General features: G+C 42.6%; 1 protein-coding gene across 1 annotated transcript; it reads left to right on the forward strand.

Annotated features, from left to right (window-relative positions):
* Positions 1-666: 666 nt before the first annotated feature.
* On the forward strand, positions 667-11,409 carry LOC306845265 (E3 ubiquitin-protein ligase TRIM35-like; the record flags this gene model as incomplete). Its single annotated transcript, XM_079377963.1, has 6 exons — positions 667-1,062; positions 7,958-8,053; positions 8,244-8,474; positions 8,557-8,579; positions 8,660-8,781; positions 9,071-11,409. 6 exons carry the CDS (start codon positions 667-669, stop codon positions 9,556-9,558), a joined length of 1,356 nt encoding a protein of 451 aa, XP_079234089.1. The 3' UTR covers positions 9,559-11,409.
* Positions 11,410-21,865: the final 10,456 nt, after the last annotated feature.

Below are 21,865 nucleotides of genomic sequence, written 5' to 3' on the forward strand. Positions count from 1 at the left end.
GGCTTTCTTTCTGAAGTAAATCACAAGAGAAAATGTTTGTGCTACAGCACAGCTGGGTCTTTGTTGTCTTCTCTTGGTCCTCATGAGAGCTGAGATGCCTCAGATATATATATATATATATATATATATATATATATATATATATATATATTGACAAGGATTTGTGCATGACTTAGCATGGAGAAACTCTGTGAGCTTCAAAAACCAACAAATAAAGTGCAATAAATAAGTCACACAAAAAAAGGTATCTTGAGTTGCTTTTATTATTAATAATAATAATCAGTATTTGTGTTCATTTTGAATGCATTTTGTTCATATTAACTTGGAAGTAATCCTGATGTTCCTGTCTGACCTGCTCCACAACATATCTACAGATTGTCATAAACTGATCCACCCTCTCAAAACACTTACCAATAAGAGACTGTTTCATTATTTCACTCTTTTTGGTCATACTGGTGCTTTTGTGTTATTTCTGGATCAGTGTCCAGAAAGGATTCAGCAATCGGTGAAGAACAAAGACAAAAACACTTCCAGGAAGATTTTCAAGAAGTTTGCTTCTGAACAGATAGCATATCTTTGTGTTTTATTTGGTTATTTGTTTTTAAACCATCAGAAAGTGAAAGTAAAGTTTAGATTGCTGGACTCAGAACGGTCAAAACAGGGAAAATGGAGTCATTATTTGAAGAAGATTGTTCTTGTCCTGTGTGTCATGATATTTTCAAGGATCCTGTTGTTTTATCATGTAGTCACAGTGTCTGTAAAGAGTGTCTTCAACAGTTCTGGAGAACCAAGGAAACTCAGGAGTGTCCTGTCTGTAGGAGAAGATCCTCAAGAGATGGCCCTCCAGTTAATCTTGCATTTAAAAACATGTGTGCATCATTTCTGAAGCAGACAAATGAGAGACGTTCATCAGGATCTGAGGAGGTCTGCAGTTTACACAGTGAGAAACTCAAACTCTTCTGTCTGGAGGACAAACAGCCTGTGTGTTTAGTGTGCAGAGATTCACAGAAACATGTCAATCACACATTCAAACCCATCAGTGAAGTTGTTTCATCAAATAAGGTAAGACAAATGTCTAGTTTCCTACAGTATGGAATAAAAATGAGTCATAAACAAATAGATCATCACATTTTGTCTGCCATTTTAATCAACTTCATATAACATACAATGTTTAAAAAAAAATAAATAAAAAACCTGCAATTGCCCATACAGATTTCTTCGATTTTTCTGTATACATTATATCATAATAAATAGTGCTACATGATCAAACAGAATACAACAGACAACAAAGGCAACCCGTGTAAACACAGTCCTACCCATGTGAAATACTAATTTAGCAGCAATAACTGTAACGATATGCTTAAGATATCTGGAGATCAGATTTTAGCCCACTCTTCTTTGCAGAACTGCATTATTTCAGGGACACTGGAGGGTTTTTGAGCATAAACAGCCTGTGTAAGGTCCTGCCGCAGCATTTTAATTGGGTTCAACTCAGGTGTCAGGGGTGGTAAAGGAAGAGGAATCAGTTGCAGGGATAACAGATTTATTGAGACTCAAACACAAAACAGGAACTAGCTGCTGCACGAGAGGGTAACCAGGAGAGATTCCAGCCAGGTCCGTGGCAGAGATGAACAACTCAGCAGGAAGCGTCTAGGAAAGGGGTTTCTGAGAGATAGGCAGAGGGCAACAGTCCAAGAGCTACGAGGTAGACCAACTCCGTAATGAAACTCCAGGATGCAGGAAATGGCAACAGTGAGAGAGAGCGGGAGACTGGTTCCAAGAAGACGAAGGCAGAAGCTAGGCTGGCTTAACTGGGGTCTCCTGAGGCTGGTGAACAAGGCTGACAATGGTTGAGCAGCTAGATGGACAGAACCAGAAGGGCAAGGAAGCAGGCGATGATGAGCAGCCAGGGATGGGATGGAGGAGGCAGGCAGGAGGGAGTCCAGCAGCCAGAGCCGATGGGGGAACTGGAGAGCAAAAGGGAAAAAGGAAAAACAAAACTAAAAAGGCAGGAGCTCAAAACAAGGAACTAGATAGCACTAAACCAAATCAAAAGAAAAATCCCTAATCTCAAAAGGTAAAAAATAAATTTGAGGAAAAAACAGAACTAGACTTAGGCTTGACAACAACAGGAGCAAGATAACCGTCAGAGACAAGAGCCAGGTTAACTCAGCAAAGCAGAGATTCGATCTGGCACAGGACAGAAAACAAGAGAATAAAAAAGGTGACTAATTATCTCAAACAGGTGTCAACCCTAACAAGATAATAAGGTAACAAGAGGGGCGGGGTAACAATAGACCACATGACACACACAATTACCAACTGACAGCCATGTGCTTCAGACAGACCAGGACACAACATAAACAAACCCAGATCAGACCGGCGCCTTAACAGTACCCCCACCTCCAGGAGCGACCCCGGGCGCTCCAGGAACAGAGGAGGCCTGTCGACGGTGGAAATCCTCGATCAAGGAGTGGTCCAAGATATCCCGAGACAGCACCCAACACCTATCCTCAGGACCGTACCCTTCCCAGTCCACAAGGTACTGGTATCCCCTGCCACGCCTTCTGGCGTCCAACAGCCTCCTAACAGAAAACGCTGGGGAACCGTCAATGAGACGGGGGGGAGGGGGGGGGGAAGGAGCAGACACACCAGGGTTCAAAGGGGAAGAAATAACAGGCTTGACACGAGACACGTGAAAGACAGGATGGACACGAGCAAAGACAGATGGGAGCCTGAGCCGCACCGCCGCCGGACTTAAGACCTTGGTAATGCGGTATGGCCCTAAGAACCTGGGTGCCAGCTTGCGTGCTGGCACCTTAAGGGGCAGGTCCTTAGTGGAAAGCCATACCCTCTGCCCACAGACATACTTGGGTGCAGGTGTCCGACGACGATCAGCTGCCACCTTGGCACGTCTCCCAGCCTGAATGAGCGCCTTCCTGGCTCTTTCCCATGTGCGTCTGCATCTCTGGACAAAGGCCTGGGCGGAGGGAACTGCGGCATCAGGTTCCTGTGAAGCAAATAGAGGAGGCTGATAACCAATAGAACTTTGAAAAGGGGACATACCAGTGGCCGCCACAGGAAGAGTATTGTGGGCATACTCTGCCCAGGTGAGCTGCTGGCTCCAGGAGGCGGGATTGTGTGATGCCAGACAGCGGAGCATCCGCTCCAAATCCTGGTTGGCTCGCTCAGACTGCCCATTGGTCTGCGGATGAAATCCTGACGTCAGACTCGAAGAAGCACCGATCAGACGACAGAATTCCTTCCAAAAATGGGAAATGAACTGGGGCCCCCTGTCAGAGACCACGTCTTTGGGAAGACCATGAATCCTGAAGACGTGATCGACTACCACCAGAGCAGTTTCCTTAGCAGAGGGCAATTTAGGTAGGGGAATAAAATGAGCCGCCTTCGAAAAGCGGTCCACCACCGTCAAAATCACGGTATTGCCCCTGGAGGAGGGGAGGCCAGTGACAAAATCCAGGGCAATATGGGACCAAGGGCGGGGGGGAATCGGCAAAGGCCGCAGCAGACCAATGGGAGGCTTGTTAGAAGTCTTGTTCTGGGCGCAAACCGAGCAAGCAGCCACGAACTGTCTGACATCATGGTGCAGAGACGGCTACCAAAAGCGCTGACGGGCAGAAGCCAACGTCCTCCGCACACCTGGATGGCAGACCAGCCTAGAAGAATGACTCCACTCCAGAACTGAAGGGCGCAACGGACCTGGAACAAACAACAGACCAGTCGGGCAGCCTCTCGAAACCCCAGGAAACAGCCGCCACCACGACACCCCGGGGCAAAATAGTGTCGGGCGGCAACCCGCTCCCCGGACTGGCAAAGAGACGAGACAGGGCATCCGGCTTGATATTCTTGGACCCAGGCCTGTACGAGAGGGTGAAACGGAACCGGTCAAAGAAGAGAGCCCACCTGGCCTGCCGAGAGTTCAACCTCCTGGCCGAACGGACATATTCAAGGTTCTTATGATCCGTCCAAACCAAGAAGGGCTCCGCCGCCCCCTCCAGCCAGTGTCGCCACTCACCCAGTGCCAGCCTCACCGCAAGCAGCTCACGGTTACCGACATCATAGTTCCGTTCTGCCGGGCTCAGGCGGTGCGAGAAGTATGCACAAGGGTGCACCTTCCCATCAAGGGGGGATCTTTGAGAAAGAACCGCCCCGACCCCGACCTCAGAAGCGTCAACCTCCACAATAAACTGCAGATCAGGGTCTGGAACAGACAAAACAGGTGCAGATGTGAAACATAATTTAAGTTTCGTAAAAGCCCCCTGTGCCTGCTCCGTCCACCTGAAAGGAACACAAGTGGAGGTTAGAGCAGTTAAAGGAGCAGCAGTTTGACTATAGTTCCGGATGAAATGCCGATAAAAATTGGCGAATCCCAGAAACCGCTGCAATGCTCTACGAGAGTCGGGGACTGGCCACTCAGAGACGGCCCTTACCTTGGCAGGATCTACCTTAACCCCCTCCGCCGAGATTATCTGTCCCAGGAACGGAACTGAGTCTGCGTGGAATGTGCACTTCTCCGCCTTGACATACAGCTGGTTCTCAAGTAACCTCTGCAGCACCTGACGGACATGCTGAGTGTGTACCTGCAATGACGAAGAAAAAATTAAAATGTCATCAAGGTACACAAAGACAAATCTATTGATCATGTCTCTAAGCACATCGTTAATCAGGGCTTGGAAGACAGCTGGGGCATTAGTAAGCCCGAAGGGCATAACCCGATATTCAAAGTGCCCAGTATGGGTGTTAAAAGCTGTCTTCCACTCATCCCCTTCCCTTATCCGAACCAAGTGGTAGGCATTGCGGAGGTCCAACTTAGTGAAGATTCTCGCTCCCTGCAGCAGCTCGGGAGCTGAGGACATCAGCGGCAGGGGGTACCGATTCTTTACGGTGATGTCATTCAGCCCACGATAATCGATGCAGGGGCGCAAGGAACCGTCCTTCTTTTCCACAAAGAAGAACCCCGCACCTGCAGGAGAAGAGGAAGAACGGATGAGGCCAGCTGCCAAAGACTCCTGGATATACTTATCCATAGCCTCCCTCTCGGGCGCTGAGAGAGAATAAAGGCGACCACGAGGCGGAGAAGTGCCTGGGAGAAGGTCGATGGCACAGTCATAGGGTCTGTGAGGAGGGAGAGATGCCGCCCGTGACTTGCTAAAAACCCTCCGAAGATCGAGGTACTCAGCAGGAACACCGGTCAGATCCGCAGTCTGCTCCTCCTGAAACACAGAACAAGAAAAACCAGCAGACGAGGCAACCCCAAGGCAAAACTTATGACAAAATGAGCTCCATGCCAACACAGAATTCTCAGCCCAACCAATGTGAAGGCTGTGTTTCACCAACCACGGGTGCCCCAGCACAATAGGTGTGCTGGGAGACTCGAGGAGGTAAAACGTAATCTCCTCACAATGGTTGCCGGAAACGGTTAAACTTACAGGGGGAGTGACGTGAGTAACTTGGGTGAGGATGGCGCCATTGAGAGCCCTGGCAATGAGTTTCTTCTTGAGAGGGGTAATGGGAATGCCCCACCGGGCCACCAGGGTGGCATCAATGAAATTACCCTCAGCCCCAGAATCCACCAGGGCTGAGCATGGTCTTGAAAAAGGCCCCCACTTGACAATGGCAGGCAGCTGGGTACGAAATATGGGGGAATCGGATACAGGGGTAACGCTCACCAATACTTCCCCATCTACTGGCGAGCTCTGACTTTTAAAGGACATGTTGCAGCAAAATGTCCAGACTTCCCACAGTAGAAGCAAAGTCGTTGATTGAGGCGTCGTTGCTTCTCCTCCGCTGCCAGACGGGTACGCCCAACCTGCATGGGCTCCACTTCAGGAAGTGGCTCAGGGTGAACAATAGCGGCTTCCGAAACAGAACTAGGAGAAATGGGCCAAGAAGGATGAGCCAGGATCCGTCGACAGCGTAGATTGATGCGCGTCTCGACACGAAGTGCCAGATCCACCAGGTCATCAAATGAAGCCGGCAGATCATGGATAGCAATCTCGTCCTGAATCTCAGGATTGAGGCCCTCTCTGAAAACATCCCACAAAGCTGCTTGATTCCAACCACAAAGCACAGCCAGAGTCCAGAACTGAATGGAAAAATCCGTAACTGATGACTTGCCCTGCCTCAGTCTCACTAGCTGACTGGCTGCCTCCTTGCCAGCGACTGATCGGTCAAACACCTTGATCATCTCCTGACGAAACAGCTCAAATGTGGCACAGTAAGGCTCTTGCTTCTCCCAGACAGTAGTTCCCCACTCCCGGGCCCTCCCAGTGAGTAGGGTAATAACAAATGCCACCTTTGCTGCTTCGGAAGCAAATGTTGTGGGCTGCAGGGTAAACGTGATCGCACACTGGGACAGGAATGGGCGACAAGCCCTAGGATCCCCATCATAAAGTGGCGGAGTGGGCACTCTAGGTTCTGGAGCTACCCGGGCAAGAACAGGAGATGAAGCAGAGGCAGCGGCTGCAGTCCGAAGGCTGTCCTGGTCCCGCCTCAACTCCCTGACTTGATTAGTGAGTTCAGTAACTTGGGAGGACATGGCCTCTACGCCTCTGGTGGTTTCTGAGAGTCGCGTAGCATGTTGACCCAGCAGCACCCCCTGCTGGAGGACGGCTGTCCGGATCTGGTCAGGCCCCGCTGATTCCATACTGGCCAGATCGAACTGTCAGGGGTGGTAAAGGAAGAGGAATCAGTTGCAGGGATAACAGATTTATTGAGACTCAAACACAAAACAGGAACTAGCTGCTGCACGAGAGGGTAACCAGGAGAGATTCCAGCCAGGTCCGTGGCAGAGATGAACAACTCAGCAGGAAGCGTCTAGGAAAGGGGTTTCTGAGAGATAGGCAGAGGGCAACAGTCCAAGAGCTACGAGGTAGACCAACTCCGTAATGAAACTCCAGGATGCAGGAAATGGCAACAGTGAGAGAGAGCGGGAGACTGGTTCCAAGAAGACGAAGGCAGAAGCTAGGCTGGCTTAACTGGGGTCTCCTGAGGCTGGTGAACAAGGCTGACAATGGTTGAGCAGCTAGATGGACAGAACCAGAAGGGCAAGGAAGCAGGCGATGATGAGCAGCCAGGGATGGGATGGAGGAGGCAGGCAGGAGGGAGTCCAGCAGCCAGAGCCGATGGGGGAACTGGAGAGCAAAAGGGAAAAAGGAAAAACAAAACTAAAAAGGCAGGAGCTCAAAACAAGGAACTAGATAGCACTAAACTAAATCAAAAGAAAAATCCCTAATCTCAAAAGGTAAAAAATAAATTTGAGGAAAAAACAGAACTAGACTTAGGCTTGACAACAACAGGAGCAAGATAACCGTCAGAGACAAGAGCCAGATTAACTCAGCAAAGCAGAGATTCGATCTGGCACAGGACAGAAAACAAGAGGAGAATATAAAGGGTGACTAATTATCTCAAACAGGTGTCAACCCTAACAAGACAATAAGGTAACAAGAGGGGCGGGGTAACAATAGACCACATGACACACACAATTACCAACTGACAGCCATGTGCTTCAGACAGACCAGGACACAACATAAACAAACCCAGATCAGACCGGCGCCTTAACATCAGGACTTTGACTAGACCACAGCAAAACTTAAACTGTGCTCATTTGAGCCATTTCGAGGTGGATTTACTCTTGTTCTAAATCATTGATTTGCTGCATAATCCAGTTGCACGAGAGCTTCAGTTTACAAACAGATATTCTCCTTTAGGATTTTCTGGTAAAGCAGAAAAATGCACATCCTTTAATGTTGTTCTTAGCTTGCTACTGTGTCAAGTTGTTTACATTTGGAAATAGTGTAATAGCTCTCACTGTGGTTCGCCGAGTCCCAGTGCCTTTAAAATAGTGTGTAACCCTTTCAATCACTTTGTTCCTCATTATCATTTCACTGTATTCTCTTAGAATCTGGCATTTTATGTTTTTTACTTTCAATTCTAGGAGGAACTCGATACAGCACTGCAGTCCTTAAAAGAGAAACTTCAACATGATGAAAACATTAAAGAAGTGTTTGAGAAAATTGTTCAACACATCAAGGTGAGGAAACAGAACTTTTGGGAAAAAAAATGGCTTGCAAAGACATTAAAAGCCTTCAGATTAAAATATCATGAGAAAAATAAATTTAGCGTGCCCAGACATTTGACTGGTGTGTTGTAGATGATCTGATGTGATGGTCTACTGTATGTTGATTGATTGTGACGATTGAAGTGAATGTGATTGATTTCAGTCTCAAGCTGAGCATACAGAGCGTCAGGTTAAACAGCAGTTTGAGAAGCTTCATCAGTTTCTCAGAGATGAAGAAGAAGCTACAATCACTGCACTGAGGGAGGAAGAGGAGCAGAAGAAGCAGATGATGAAGGAGAAGCTGGAGGAGATGGACAGACACATCTCAGCTCTTTCAAACACAATCAAAGACACGGAGGAGATGATGAAAGCCAGTGATGTCTGCTTTCTAAAGGTCTGATTTCAGATCATGATTGATTTATTTATTGATTGATTGATGATTGAGTTGTTGATGATAAATTGTGTTTGTTCTGCAGGAGTTTCCAGTCTCAATGGAAAGGTGAGTGATCTGCTGGTGTCTCTGGTCTCTCTGCTTCTGATCCAAATCCACTTTAGTTCTGATCCTGAATGTTCTTCCAGAGTCCAGATCTCATCACAGCCGGATCCACAGATGCCTTCTGGAGCTTTGATTGATGCGCCACAATACTTGGGCAACCTGCCCTTCAGAGTCTGGAAGAAGATGCAGGACATTGTCCACAACAGTGAGTCTGGAGAACATCTGTGCTCTTACACAAACACTAGAAATGATGCATGAGCGAAGATTTACAGATTTTAGCATTATCTGTGAATAACCAGATGAGCTACTACACCAAAATTAGCCTTAAACAAGAGAAGAACATGATATTCACAGTTACAGTGGAACAGCAGATCCCTACAGTTTGACTGATTATGTAAATATCAGTTTCTGTTGGCATGCAATCTAAAACTAAATTCTTTATCAAATACTGTAACAACACTGACAGTGATCAGATGATAATTGTGTCTCATCAGCTCCTGTGATTCTGGATCCAAACACTGCAAATCAGTGGCTTGTCCTGTCTGATGATCTGACCAGTGTGAGAAACAGCAGGAACAAACAACTGCTTCCTGATAATCCAGAGAGATTTGACTATTATCCATGTGTTCTGGGTTCAGAGGGTTTTAACTCAGGAACACACTGCTGGGATGTGGAGGTTAAAGGGAGTATAAAGTGGAGTCTTGGTGTAACTACAGCATCAAACCAGAGGAAGGGAGGTGATTTCTATACCACAGAAGTCTGGGGTCTGCAGTACAGATTGAATACAGTGTTTGGTTTTCCTGTTAAACAGTATGTTGAGCGTGTGAGAGTGTATCTGGACTATGACAGAGGAACGGTGTCATTCTCTGATCCTTTAACTAACACACATCTACACACATTCACAACCACCTTCACTGACACTATATTTCCATTCTTCTGGCTTTCTCCATTTTCATCTCTGCAAATCTTACGGTCCAATTAGTAAACATTACACATGTAGGTCTAGATCGACCTGCCTTCATTTTATTAGGGACAACCCTGAACCAGCTAATTAGGCTCTTTCTTTCTTGAAAATCCAGGCAGAATACCACTGCTCTGTAGTGTTGACATATATGAACCCTGAGCAGTATATTTTTATTATTGAGGATTTTGCAATGGCTCTTGATGTTCTTGGTTTTGGTCTGGGTCTTGGAGAATTTGGTCATGACAACACCTCTGGTATCGAATGGATTTGGTATTTGGATTATACACCTCTGGATTATATGAACACACAATGATACCCAGTTAGGAAATCCAGGTGGGACCCTATTGGGTCACATGGCTGTACTGGCTGGGTAAACACACCCAAAAGTCATTTTAAACTTAACCCTCTTTCACCACTTGTCAAAAAGAAACTGACTTATTTATCCTTTCTTTGTCTCGAGAAAGGCAACAAAGAATCAGTGATCAGCAAAGAATGAAGAGAAACACTTTCAAGATGTATTCACTTTTTTCCTCATAGTCCAGGTGATATGTGCAAATTTGAGGTGATATGTTCACTTTTTCATAAAAGCATGAAATTTGGTACACTTGTATAGTTTGCAACCCTAAACATTTTCAGAAATGGAGCCATCGCAAAAACACCTCGTGGTTGCCTATTGCGACCATTTTACTTTCCGCCATAACCAAATTATGTATTTTGTGTCATATCTCCTGAACCAAATATGATAACACAGAAAAGGTGATGTCTACCCCTATGTTTTGACAGACAATGATACCATATACAACAACATAAACTGTTCAAGTGAAGAGTTCATGGTGAAATCAGCAATGTAAGAAGGAAATAACAGTATCTGAGCATCACAGCATTTACAAAAGTCCATATTATGGCTTTTGTTTTTTATTCTTTCTTTGATAATTAACTAATATTTTATTCAATAGTACAATAAAAGATTGTTTTAAAAGAATACAATAATTCAGAGCTATAAAAAAATATCTCAAGTAAGTGTATTTTTCCTTACCTCTCTGGTAGAGTAAGGTAGGCGGTAGTATGTTTCCAATACATTCTTGTTCTCTCTCAACAATGCTCTAACATAACACACATACTACCCCTTCTAACTTAAAAGGTTGCCCTGTGTATCATCATATTTTCTGTATTTTTGCTGAGCAGTCTTTTGGGTGGCTCACCAATGTAATAGATTTATTTACATATACTGAATTTATAAAAAATTAAACAATATATAAAAATGAAAATGCATAATGATATAAGATAACCTGGGTAATTGAATGGTATTCAAAATATATTTCTGTGTGCAAATTACCTGATTGATGACTGTTCTTTGAAGAGCAGTTTTCTGGAAGAATGGCAGCATAGGCTGTCTGACCTAAAACATAATATGTATATTATACATGAAATCACATCATAATAAAACAAAATACATTGTAGATTTCTACACTTAAACTATAACATTGGCATGAACAAAATGAGTGAAATTTATGCTGCACTTTGAAAATTATGATATATTAACAAATGATGTTGCTAAGACACCATTTCTCCTCAGAGGCTGTCTCAGGTGAATCCAGGGAAGTCAGCTGCAGTGTTTGGAGCCTCTGAAAACAGTTCAGGAGAATGTGTCTGCAGATTTGTCAATGGGGAATATGTTAACAACTAAAGCACGCTAGCTAAACTAACATTAATTAATAAACATGTACATTTTACTAATAGCTAACTTTTTAAAATTTACGTAGCAGTTGTTAAGTTACCAGTTAACGTAGACTAACCATGCTCTGTACACAACGATGTTCCATACAGATTACCTTTCACCGCCGATCGCTGAATAAATACGTCGTACATAAAATATATATCTGTGTCATCATTTCTCCCTCTTTCACCCCCGATCACGACAGAGAACCTCCCACCATTTGTTTCAGTGAGATTTCAGTAAGTTTGCTAGGTGTGCCCACTGCGCTTGAAAATGGATGGTGGGCAAAACATGAGACTGCCGCTTGGGAGCGGAGAACCCTAGAGCAGCGAAAATGTGCATTTCCATTTAATTTATTCATCTCACAGTATTACAGTCTTTATGAAATTAATATTATGTTATCACAAATTGTTAAATAAATTACCTTTTGTTGAATAAATGTTTTGAAATGGGAATATTTCAACGTTAATTGTGGGCGATGACCACTTGGCGCCATTCTCTGGCTGAAACGTGCAGCAGACACTGTTTGCCCATCATCCTGCGTGCAGTGATCATGTTTATATTCATAAAGGATCAATTAAGTTGAATATAATGTTTTAACATTTTAAGTTATCATGCTTTAAATTAAACATGAACTAAAACTCAGTTGATTGTAACGTTATTTCATTGCCAACTTTTCATAAAAACAGTAACTTAAAGTTAAATGATTGGATTTTCAGACATAAGTTATTAAATAAGATTTCATACAATTTACATACACATAATAAGATTATGGAATTTAATTTAAAATAAGAACAAAGAATAATAAGAACAACAATAGAACAACAAGAACAATTTCATCAAACTTTGTGAATATAAACATTTTAAAACAATTTAAGGAACACTAACATATCATAACATGTTTGTCTAAAGGAAAGTCAGTATGTTAACGTTAAAGAAAAAGGGAAAGAAAGATGTCAGGGAAAAAAAATACACAAAGGAGAAGTTAAAAGAGGCAGTTGAGGAAGTAAAGGCAGGAGCAAGTTTGAGGGCAACAACAAAAAAATATGGACTTCCCCACACCACTCTGCAAGATTATAAAACAAATAAATATGCCCACGATCCTCGTCCTAATTCAGCCCTGACATCTGCAGAGGAAGAGGCTCTCCTTTCTTTTATATTCTGGATGGCGGACCATGGCTTAATTCCCAGTGACAAGATGCCTTGTCAAAGTTTTGGCCACTGGGATCATCAAGGAGAGTGGCAGAACCGAGACCACCACTGTAAACCTGGAGAAGGGGCCAAGTGATGTGTGGTGGTTTAAGGCCCGCCATCCAGAATTGGCCTCTCGGATGGCAGATTCCCTGGAGAGAGCCAGAGTCCATGGTGCACCAGAGGCCATTGAAGGGTTCTTCAAGTTGTATAAGGAACTGTGAAGCACAGTTTTGAGGGCAAGCCACATCTCATATACAACTGTGATGAGACCGGCTTTGGAGACGAGCCTCGGTCCAGGGAGAAGGTGTTGTGCCAGACTGGGAGGAAACACAAATACCAGCAGCAGCAGACGACCAGGGAGCACATAACGGTCCACTTCTGTGTGAATACAGCTGGGGACAGCACTCCACCCTTCATTATTTACCCCGGCTGCCTCCCAAGTAACGCCTATAGGCTGGATGGGCCCCCCAACGCCCTCTATGGCAGAGGTTCCCAACCACCGGGTCGCGACCCACTACCGGGCCGTGGAAGAATTCCTACCGAGTCGCGAGAAAGTTCTGGGGAAAATGTGTAAAGATATGATTTTTTTAATTATTCTGTATTTTCGTTGTATGCGATTGATATCGAGTAGCAATTTGACGATTTCGTGTTAAATTAGTAAGTAAACGATTGCTCTGATCTGTCATATAGGCTATTAGGGCTTAAACGTATCGCAGTTGATCAAATCGGTATGCCGTGCTGTCTGAAACATGTCTCTATGCTTGTGCGCGCTTCGGGTGTGTGCCAGTGCAGCGTGCATAAGAGACGTGTTTCAGACAGCGCGGCATACCGATTTGATTCCTCTTTCATGTATGCCTGTGTTTAAGATACATATGCATGGGGGGTTGCAGTTACGTTGCAATACTGGAAATATTTGTGTTTTAAACCATGAAGGCGAGCCAATGGATATCACAAAAGCAAGGTGCAAACTTTGCGCAATAGTTATGCCGGTGAACATCTTAACTTCAGTCAAACAGAAAGTGAAAGTAAAAAAATCTGATGGAGTTTTCTAATGCTGCATTAACATAACCCATCTTTCTGATTCTTTCTCCTTTAGCTACTCCCTTTGATAAGGCCAGGTCCATCAGTTTTGGGGTACACTTGTCAAGTTTGGCCATAAAGGTGGCTTCAAGACTTACAGTGGTCATTCTCTTGAATTCTTCATTTATCTGTATAAAACAGGAATGGAAGAACATTTCATATGTAACATCAAATGTGTGTTTTGGTTTCAAATTTACACATTTTACACCCCAAACCCATTTTTAAATATGGGCCAACTTAACAAAATACTGATCAGCCTAGAATGTCATAGTACATTTTCATTAACTGTTTATGCAAATCTCAGCAACCAGTAGATATTCGTAATTCTGGGTGATGCCAGCAGATTCACTGAATGATCATTTAACAGTAATTTACTGTATGCCTTTAAGTGCAGGAAATATAAAATACTAATTTTAGGTTGCATAACAACAGTGATCAGAATCCAGAATATCTCTTACTGGAGGTTGTACTAACACAAAAACACACTGTATAAAACAAGCAATTAAAAAAAATAAACAGATTTTTACAGAGATCAAAAGTCTGTTAATGTTGGTCAAACAGCAAACTGCCTACAATAAAATTTGAATGTTATCTGTGTGAATGACGACAAATTTTTTAAAATGTGTCTGTGCATTAAATTATTTTCCTATTTACAGCACAAATGAAATTCCCTCTCTGGCTGAGCATATTTTTCAATGAAACCGTTTTTACATTCTTATCCACTGCTATCCTGGTCAAATTACACTGCTAAAATCAACTGTATTACCAGGTGTAGCCAAACCTCTAGTTAAATGAAGATAATTTATTTGTAAATGAAATAAAACTAATTTTACTCACCTTGAAATGTCCTTTGTGTCATACTTGTCAGCCTAACATATGTCTGAACTTGCTCCTTGCTCGTTAAGTGGGGGAGGAGCTTTGAAATCCTGAACTCAACTGGTGTGGAAAAATTAAGTTATCAAGACAATTTCATTGGGTTGCTACAACGTAAATATTGTTTTAAATTAATCAACACATATATTTATGTCTAAATTACATTATTAAGTTGATGTAATTATCGACATTATTCTGTCATGACAACTCATTAAAATAATGCTGGCAACTTAAAAGGTTTAATCAAATTAACCATTTAGAATTTTTAATTTACAACAATGTATTAAATTATGTAGTGGTAACAGATCCCTTGAATAATTTTTTAGAGTGTTGTCTGTCCACATAAAAACACGTTACACACACACAATCTAAATAGTGCACACAGAAATTGAACATGTTAGTTTCTAGTTATGGTATTTTTTAAATCAGTTCAGCGTTAAATGTAAATAGTTGTAAACACACAGTCTCATTGGTTAATCATTAAATATTTTGATATTAAATATTTTGTTTGCCCTTCTTTGTCTTCGGAAAGATATGGTAACAAACGTTTCACATGGTTCATGCTTAACTCGCGTGCCATTATCAATATAACGACACAATCAGGCCTAGCTGGCATGGTCCTCTAGCTTATTAAAGCAGCAAATAACTTACATTTTAAACAAATAAAAAGGTACTCACCTTTCTTATTCATTGAAATGCTGTTTTCTTCAGCTAAAATAAATAAATATCTCACAGTTGATCCGTTAAATGTCCATTTTCGTAGTTGAAATCAAAGTATGCACTCTGTACGGAACATCATTGTAGCCTGTAAGGAAAACCATTAACGCTTATCTTCCGTACACGGAAGGCTAAGACAATATCTAATTGGTCAACACACCATTTTGGGATGTGTCCAAAAGCCGAGTTTAAAAACTCAGGACACCATCAAACTCCCTCTCTTCTAGCTTTGTAGCCATGCTTTTTGTCATCACTTTCTGCGCTCTTTGAGCATGCTTCAGCCTGAACGCCAGCTGTTATGTAACCATGATGACAAGAAAAGCCACCAAGTCTTGTTACATCGTTTTATTCTTTTACTTTAGTTTCTTTTCTTTCCATTGAGTTTTGTGTTCTAAGTTTGCCGCAAAGTTCAGCTTCGACTGCACCCGCTTCAAAATTCAACCAGCAACTGACTCCGAAACCATTCGTCAGCCAACGCCCAACCATTGGCTTCCTTGCCTCATTGAAATCTCAACGCGAGGGTTGAATAAGTGATTGATGGTTGTTCAGGTCTATATGCAATAGCATATTATAATTATAATTGTATAATAGCAATTATAAATGTCTTAGGTTTATCCAATAAAGTCTTATTTATATTGAAAAGAGAACTATCTTGTGTTTTGTGCTTACAAGTTAATGTCTTAAACTGCCGATCTTGTTACTGTGCTATTGAAGTGTTTTCACTATATTTTGGATTTTAATATCCGGTGCAGAGTTGATGTTCAGTGAATCGCTGGCAGAGTCAGTGATCAGCCGTGAAACAGTGATTCTACATTTTTAAGATGTTGATAACTGATGGTTTTTACACAAGCTCTATAAAGTGTTTGTCTGCTCAAAACAGTTCCGGTATAGCCATAGAAATCATTTTTTTTATCATCTTCCTGCCAGTCTTCTTTCTTTATGGAAACATGCTATTCTGGAAAGCGCGTATTAATTCCAGCATAACAATTCTCCACAGGAGCAGCTTTCATAAAATGTCTTACTGGAGCAGGAAGGGCCTCCTCAAGATCATATAACAACTTATTGATAAAGCGTTCAGACCTGAATTCCATCTTTTGTGCCAATTCCTCCGTAGATATCCAACTCAGTCACCTGCATAGATGGCATATTTTGGAGACTCCTGCTTTCAACATTGCTGATCTCACCGTGTCAGAACACAACAACTCAACAGAGATAAGTGGGTTGAAAAACAGAGGTTCATCATATACCCACTGATTAGATCCATCCCATTCTCTTGAAAAGGATAGAGTCTGCCAAGCTTGCAATACACTCTGGTAAAACACAGTCAATCCATCCAAATTTACTCCTCCGAGAGCCATAACAAATAATTGCTTGTTCAAGCCCATTCTTCTGTATTTTCCCAGTAAAGCACATGCTACATCCATCCACTGTTGATGCTGATGATATAAAAGACGTTGTGCCGCTTGCAAACAGAAAACCGCAACTCAAGAAAAAAAATAATGAATCCTTGTCCTCGCTCATGAATTGGAAGATATTCCTCAACCCAGCAATTCCAAAACAATTTAAAATCCTCATACAAATTCACATCTTGAGTTAAATTAACATCAAAACGCCAGTAATAAAATAGTGGTTTTGTTTCTGAAACAATAACATTCACAGTAATAAGCTGATGATCAGAGATAATACAAGGTGTGATATATGCTCCTATCACCCTATTACATTGATTATTATGTAAATATAATCGATCTAAACGTGCCACACTAATTCTACCTACTGCCACTTTAATCCAACTGTATTGTCTCACATTTTTATATTTTTCTCTCCACACATCTACTAACCCTAGATGAGCGATTATTGCTTTTAAAACTTTCGCAGATGAAGGATGTGGTTCTTCTCCATTCCTATCAATACCAAAATCAAGGGTGCAATTAAAATCTCCACCAACAATTCAAAAATCTTCTTGTGAAGAGAACCAAGAGTATTATTAAGCACCTCAAAAAGTCTAATTCTGTCTCTACCAACATTTGGTGCATAAATATTAACAAAGACAAAACTCATATATTTCATCCTAGCTTTAATTAAAAGAAGCTGTCCTCTTTCCAATTCATTAATAGATAATGTTTACATTTAATTCCTTAGAAAATAATATTGCCACCCCTGCACTAAAATGTGTCCCATGACTAAGAACAAACTGACCATCAGACCACAAACCCCAATCTACCTCATTATTTACATCACTATGTGTTTCTTGTAGAAACATCACATTAATTTATTTCAGCTCTATACTTTCTTTTAACAAAAACCATTTAGTTCTATCCCTAATTCCATTTACATTAAGGGACCCCACTCTTAGGATATCCATAATAACATTGGATAGGAAAGTAGAGAAAAACAGTAATGTGAAAAAACAAAGAAAAGATTGATACCCATTTAGTTTACTTTGCCTAATTGCTGTTATATAATCGAAATCTTAAACCTAAATATTAAACATTTTCTGCTGAGACAATACTTCTAGGCTAGATTCTTGTCTTACTTTCTTAATGGATAACACAAATTTATCCAGATCACGAAAAAACTTGCCAATTTCAACCTTTTTACCTTTGTCTCATCCAAGAAAGCATTCATTTGCTCAACTGAATAAAAATCACTTCCACAATTAGTCACATCTAAGTCAGCACATGAATCACCATCTCTATAACTCTACAGTTGCTTCTGACAAATCATCCATTTCTTCACTTTGCCCATCAAGCATTTAATTTTCCTGTACTGGATCTCCACAAACATCTCCCTTACCAACAACATCACTACAACTTGGAACCTCAGCGTCATTCACAATATTTTCAGAAACATTTTGCCTTGCCTCAGTGTTAATGTCTGCCTTTTCAGGTTGTTGTGGATGTACTTTCCGTCACAATCTGCGGCTTATCGTATGGGCCTTCTCCTTCAGGTTTACGTGCTTTGTGCGGGCAGGAGAAATGTTTGTGTCCAATATCTCCACATTCAAAAGACCGCAAAGTCTCCGTGCTAGCATACATGTATGAGTTCTCTCCATGAGATACCCGAAACGACACCGAGCGTTTTAGTGTGAGCGCTCAAAAACATATCAACTTGTGTCCTAAAAGATAGCACATGTTTTAGTGCCGCATTTTTACAAACTAACGGAATCTCTTTTATAGCGCCAGCAATTTTACCAAATCTAGTTAACTCTTTAATGATACCCTCATTGCCAACAAATTGAGGCACATTAGAGATTATAACTTTCTTTGCCGGGGCCAACAACGGTGTGATCATTAATCCACCTGCCGCTTTCAATCAATTTTTTCACCTGATTTTCATTTCTCAAAAAGATAACAACTGCCTTATTCATTCTTGTCACCGTCACTATACTGTCAAAAAGCACCATCTTTCGGATGAGACGTTAAACCGAGGTCCTGACTCTCCGTGGTCTTTAAAAAATCCCATGGCACTTCTGGTAAAGAGCAGGGGTGTGGCCAAATTCCCTCTACTGGCCCTTTTCAATCATGGCCTCCTAATAATCCCCATCCACGTGATTGGCTCTATGACTCTCTCTCCTCTCCACCTGTAGCTGGTGTGTGGTGAGCGCGGTGGATGCTGCACACTGGTGGTGGATGAGGAGAGACCCCCACATGATTGTAAAAAACTTTGAGTTTACAACAATACACAAAGCGCTATATAGATGCATCATTCATTCATTCAATACCAGGAAGGATAAGGCATGCCAAAAGATTCTACCCAAGATGCCTTGCCAGAGAAGATATCAAGTGTGATGTGGCCAAACGCAGAAGATTAGATTATATTTATTTTAATTCTTCTGTGGGTTTTCTGTTTGCATATTCACATAAGTGACAGCCATATTGCATATTTTTTGTTTTCTTTCTTGTTTTTCTAATGTCATGTTGCAAATAAAGCCTTTAATGCAGCAATTCTGTCTCTTTTTTCCTCCATAAACCGTTCATTCTATAAAGCTACTCTGAGATGGGTCATTCAATTTTTGTATTGAATATCTGTGTAATGAAGGATCAGGAGCGTGTGGATCCATTTGCAGATTCACTTTAATAATCTTGATCAGGGTCAAACAGGCAGTGATCAAACAACAGGTAGGTATATCAGAGGCAAAGCAGAGACAGAAACGATACCGGGCAGGAGTCAGGGCAGGCAGCAAAACAATCAGAGTTCCAGAGAGCAAGATCACAAGGGCACGTGGCAGAAAATCAACAGTAATCAAACAGTCCAGGGTCATTCACAGAAATACAGGGGAACCGCTTAGAAATGTCAGCCAGGGCCAAACAACACAATGAGTGTGAATGTAAACGCTGCTTAAGTAGAGCAGTAGATGGGAAACACCTGTGCAGGTGATTAGTCTCAGTACGGGGAGCATGGGAAATGGAGTCCGAGAAAGTCAATACTCAGGTGAGGGTACCCTCCGGTGGCCATAGGAGAGAGCCACAGAGGTCTGATTCATGACAATCATGTGTTAGTGTTTTGGAATAATAATTTGATTTCAAGATTCAAGAGTTTTATTTGTCACATACACAATTATACAGAGTATAACCAGCAGTGAAATGTAGGTCAGGTCCGCTCCAAGGACAGTGCAATTATATAGATACAAATATTAAGAGAAGAAAAAGTAGAAAAAATTAAATAAAAGAATAAAATAAAATATAAGATAAAAAATATAAATATAAATGTGCAGGTCAGTATGTTGTGACTTAAATAGCAATAAGAGGAATGTGCAAAAATAATGTGCAAAAGAGTTGTACAGGGTATTTAAATAGCAGCAATATGAGGTAGAGAAAAATTATGAATAGCTTATTGATATAGTGATATTTACATGGAGTCAAGTGATGTTATGACACAGAGTTAAGAGTTTAGGAGCCTGAAGGCCTGGGGGAAGAAGCTCCTCCTAAGTCTCTCAGTTTTTGCCATCAGGCTACGGAAGCGCTTACCAGATGGAAGCGAAGTGAATAGTCGGTTACCAGGGTGATTTGAGTCCTTGATGATTTTAACAGCTCTACTTTTGCAGCGTTTGAGGTAGATGTCCTGCAGAGAGGGGAGAGCAGACCCTGAGATGCGCTCAGCTAAGCGCACAACTCTCTGTAGTGCTTTGCAGTCCTGATTGGAGCTGTTTCCATACCACACTGAGATGCACTGAGTCAATACACTTTCTATGGTCCCTGAATAGAAAGTTTTCAGGATTGCTGGTGAGACCCTGAATTTCCTCAGCTGTCGCAGATGGTACAGTCTTTGCCTGGCTTTCTTAACCTTTGTTTGGATGTGTGTAGTCCAAGTCAGGTTCTCGGAGATGTTTACACCGAGGTACTTGAAGTTGCTCACCCTCTCCACAGGGGTCCCACTGATCATAAGAGGAGTGTAGGGCTGCTGCTGTCTCTTCCTAAAGTCCATGATCAGCTCTTTAGTTTTGCTCACATTCAGAGAGAGACAGTTGTCCTGGCACCAAGATGTGAGTCTCTCTACCTCATCCAAGTATGCGGTCTCATCGTTGTTGGAGATGAGGCCCAGAACCACAGTATCATCAGCGAATTTGACAATAGATGTGGAGCTGTGAGAGGACACGCAGTCATGCGTGTAGAGAGAGTAGAGCAGGGGACTCAGGACACAGCCCTGCGGGGCTCCTATGTTCAGAGTGATGGAGTTTGAGGTGAACTGGCCAACTTTCACCACTTGAGGTCTGCCGGTGAGGAAGTCTTGAATCCAGTCACAGAGTGAGGAGTTTAGGCCGAGGTCTGTGAGTTTAGATGCCAGCTTGATGGGGACTATAGTATTGAAAGCTGAGCTATAGTCAATGAATAGCAGCCTTACATAATTCCCATTGTTGCTGTCCATGTGTGTGAGGGAAGAGTGGAGAACGTGAGAAATGGCATCGTCCGTGGATCTGTTTGGGCGATAGGCAAACTGAAGAGGGTCCAAAGTATCAGGTATGGAGGAGCAAATGTGGCTCTTTACAAGTCTCTCAAAAACCTTCATGACTATAGATGTGAGGGCAACTGGGCGATAGTCATTCAGGCAAGAGGGTTTATTGTTCTTTGGCACAGGGATAATAATGAATTTTTTTTGAATGAAGTGGGAACCACGGAGGTAGCAAGGGACTCATTAAAGATAGACGTGAACAAACCAGCGAGCTGATCGGCGCAGAACCTCAGAACACGGCCAGTTATCCCATCAGGTCCGGCTGCTTTCCTGACGTTCACTCTCTTTAGCGCCCTCCGAACCTCATCCTCCGACACGGTGATTACAGGATCATCGCTGCTCTGCCTGCTGCTCCCTGATGCGCTGGTCGGCAGAAACGCGCCGCCGCCATTGCCATCGAAGCGGCTGTAGAAGATGTTTAACTCGTCGGCCAGCAACGGATCTGCTCTCACCTCCGCGGAGGATTTGTTTCCGAAGTCACAGATGGTCCTCAGTCCCTGCCACATCCGTCGAGAGTCGTTGAGCTGGAAATGAGACTCAATTCTCTCTCTGTATCTTACTGCACGACGGAGAGCATAGCACGATGCTTTGTACTCGCTCGTAATCCCAGACAGAAGAGCCTCGTTGTAAGCGGCAGTGCGTGTGTTAACCGCGGCACGGATTGTTCTGTCCACCCACGGTTTCTGATTGGAGAATGTCCTTATCGTTAATGTTTCTGTAGCTTGCTCGTTAGCGTGTTTACGAAGCTTAATGCTACATCCGTGAACTCGCTATTGTCAGAAGAACTCGCCCGGA

Source organism: Barbus barbus (genome assembly GCF_936440315.1).
Source record: "Barbus barbus genome assembly, chromosome: 3".
NCBI lineage: Eukaryota > Metazoa > Chordata > Actinopteri > Cypriniformes > Cyprinidae > Barbus > Barbus barbus.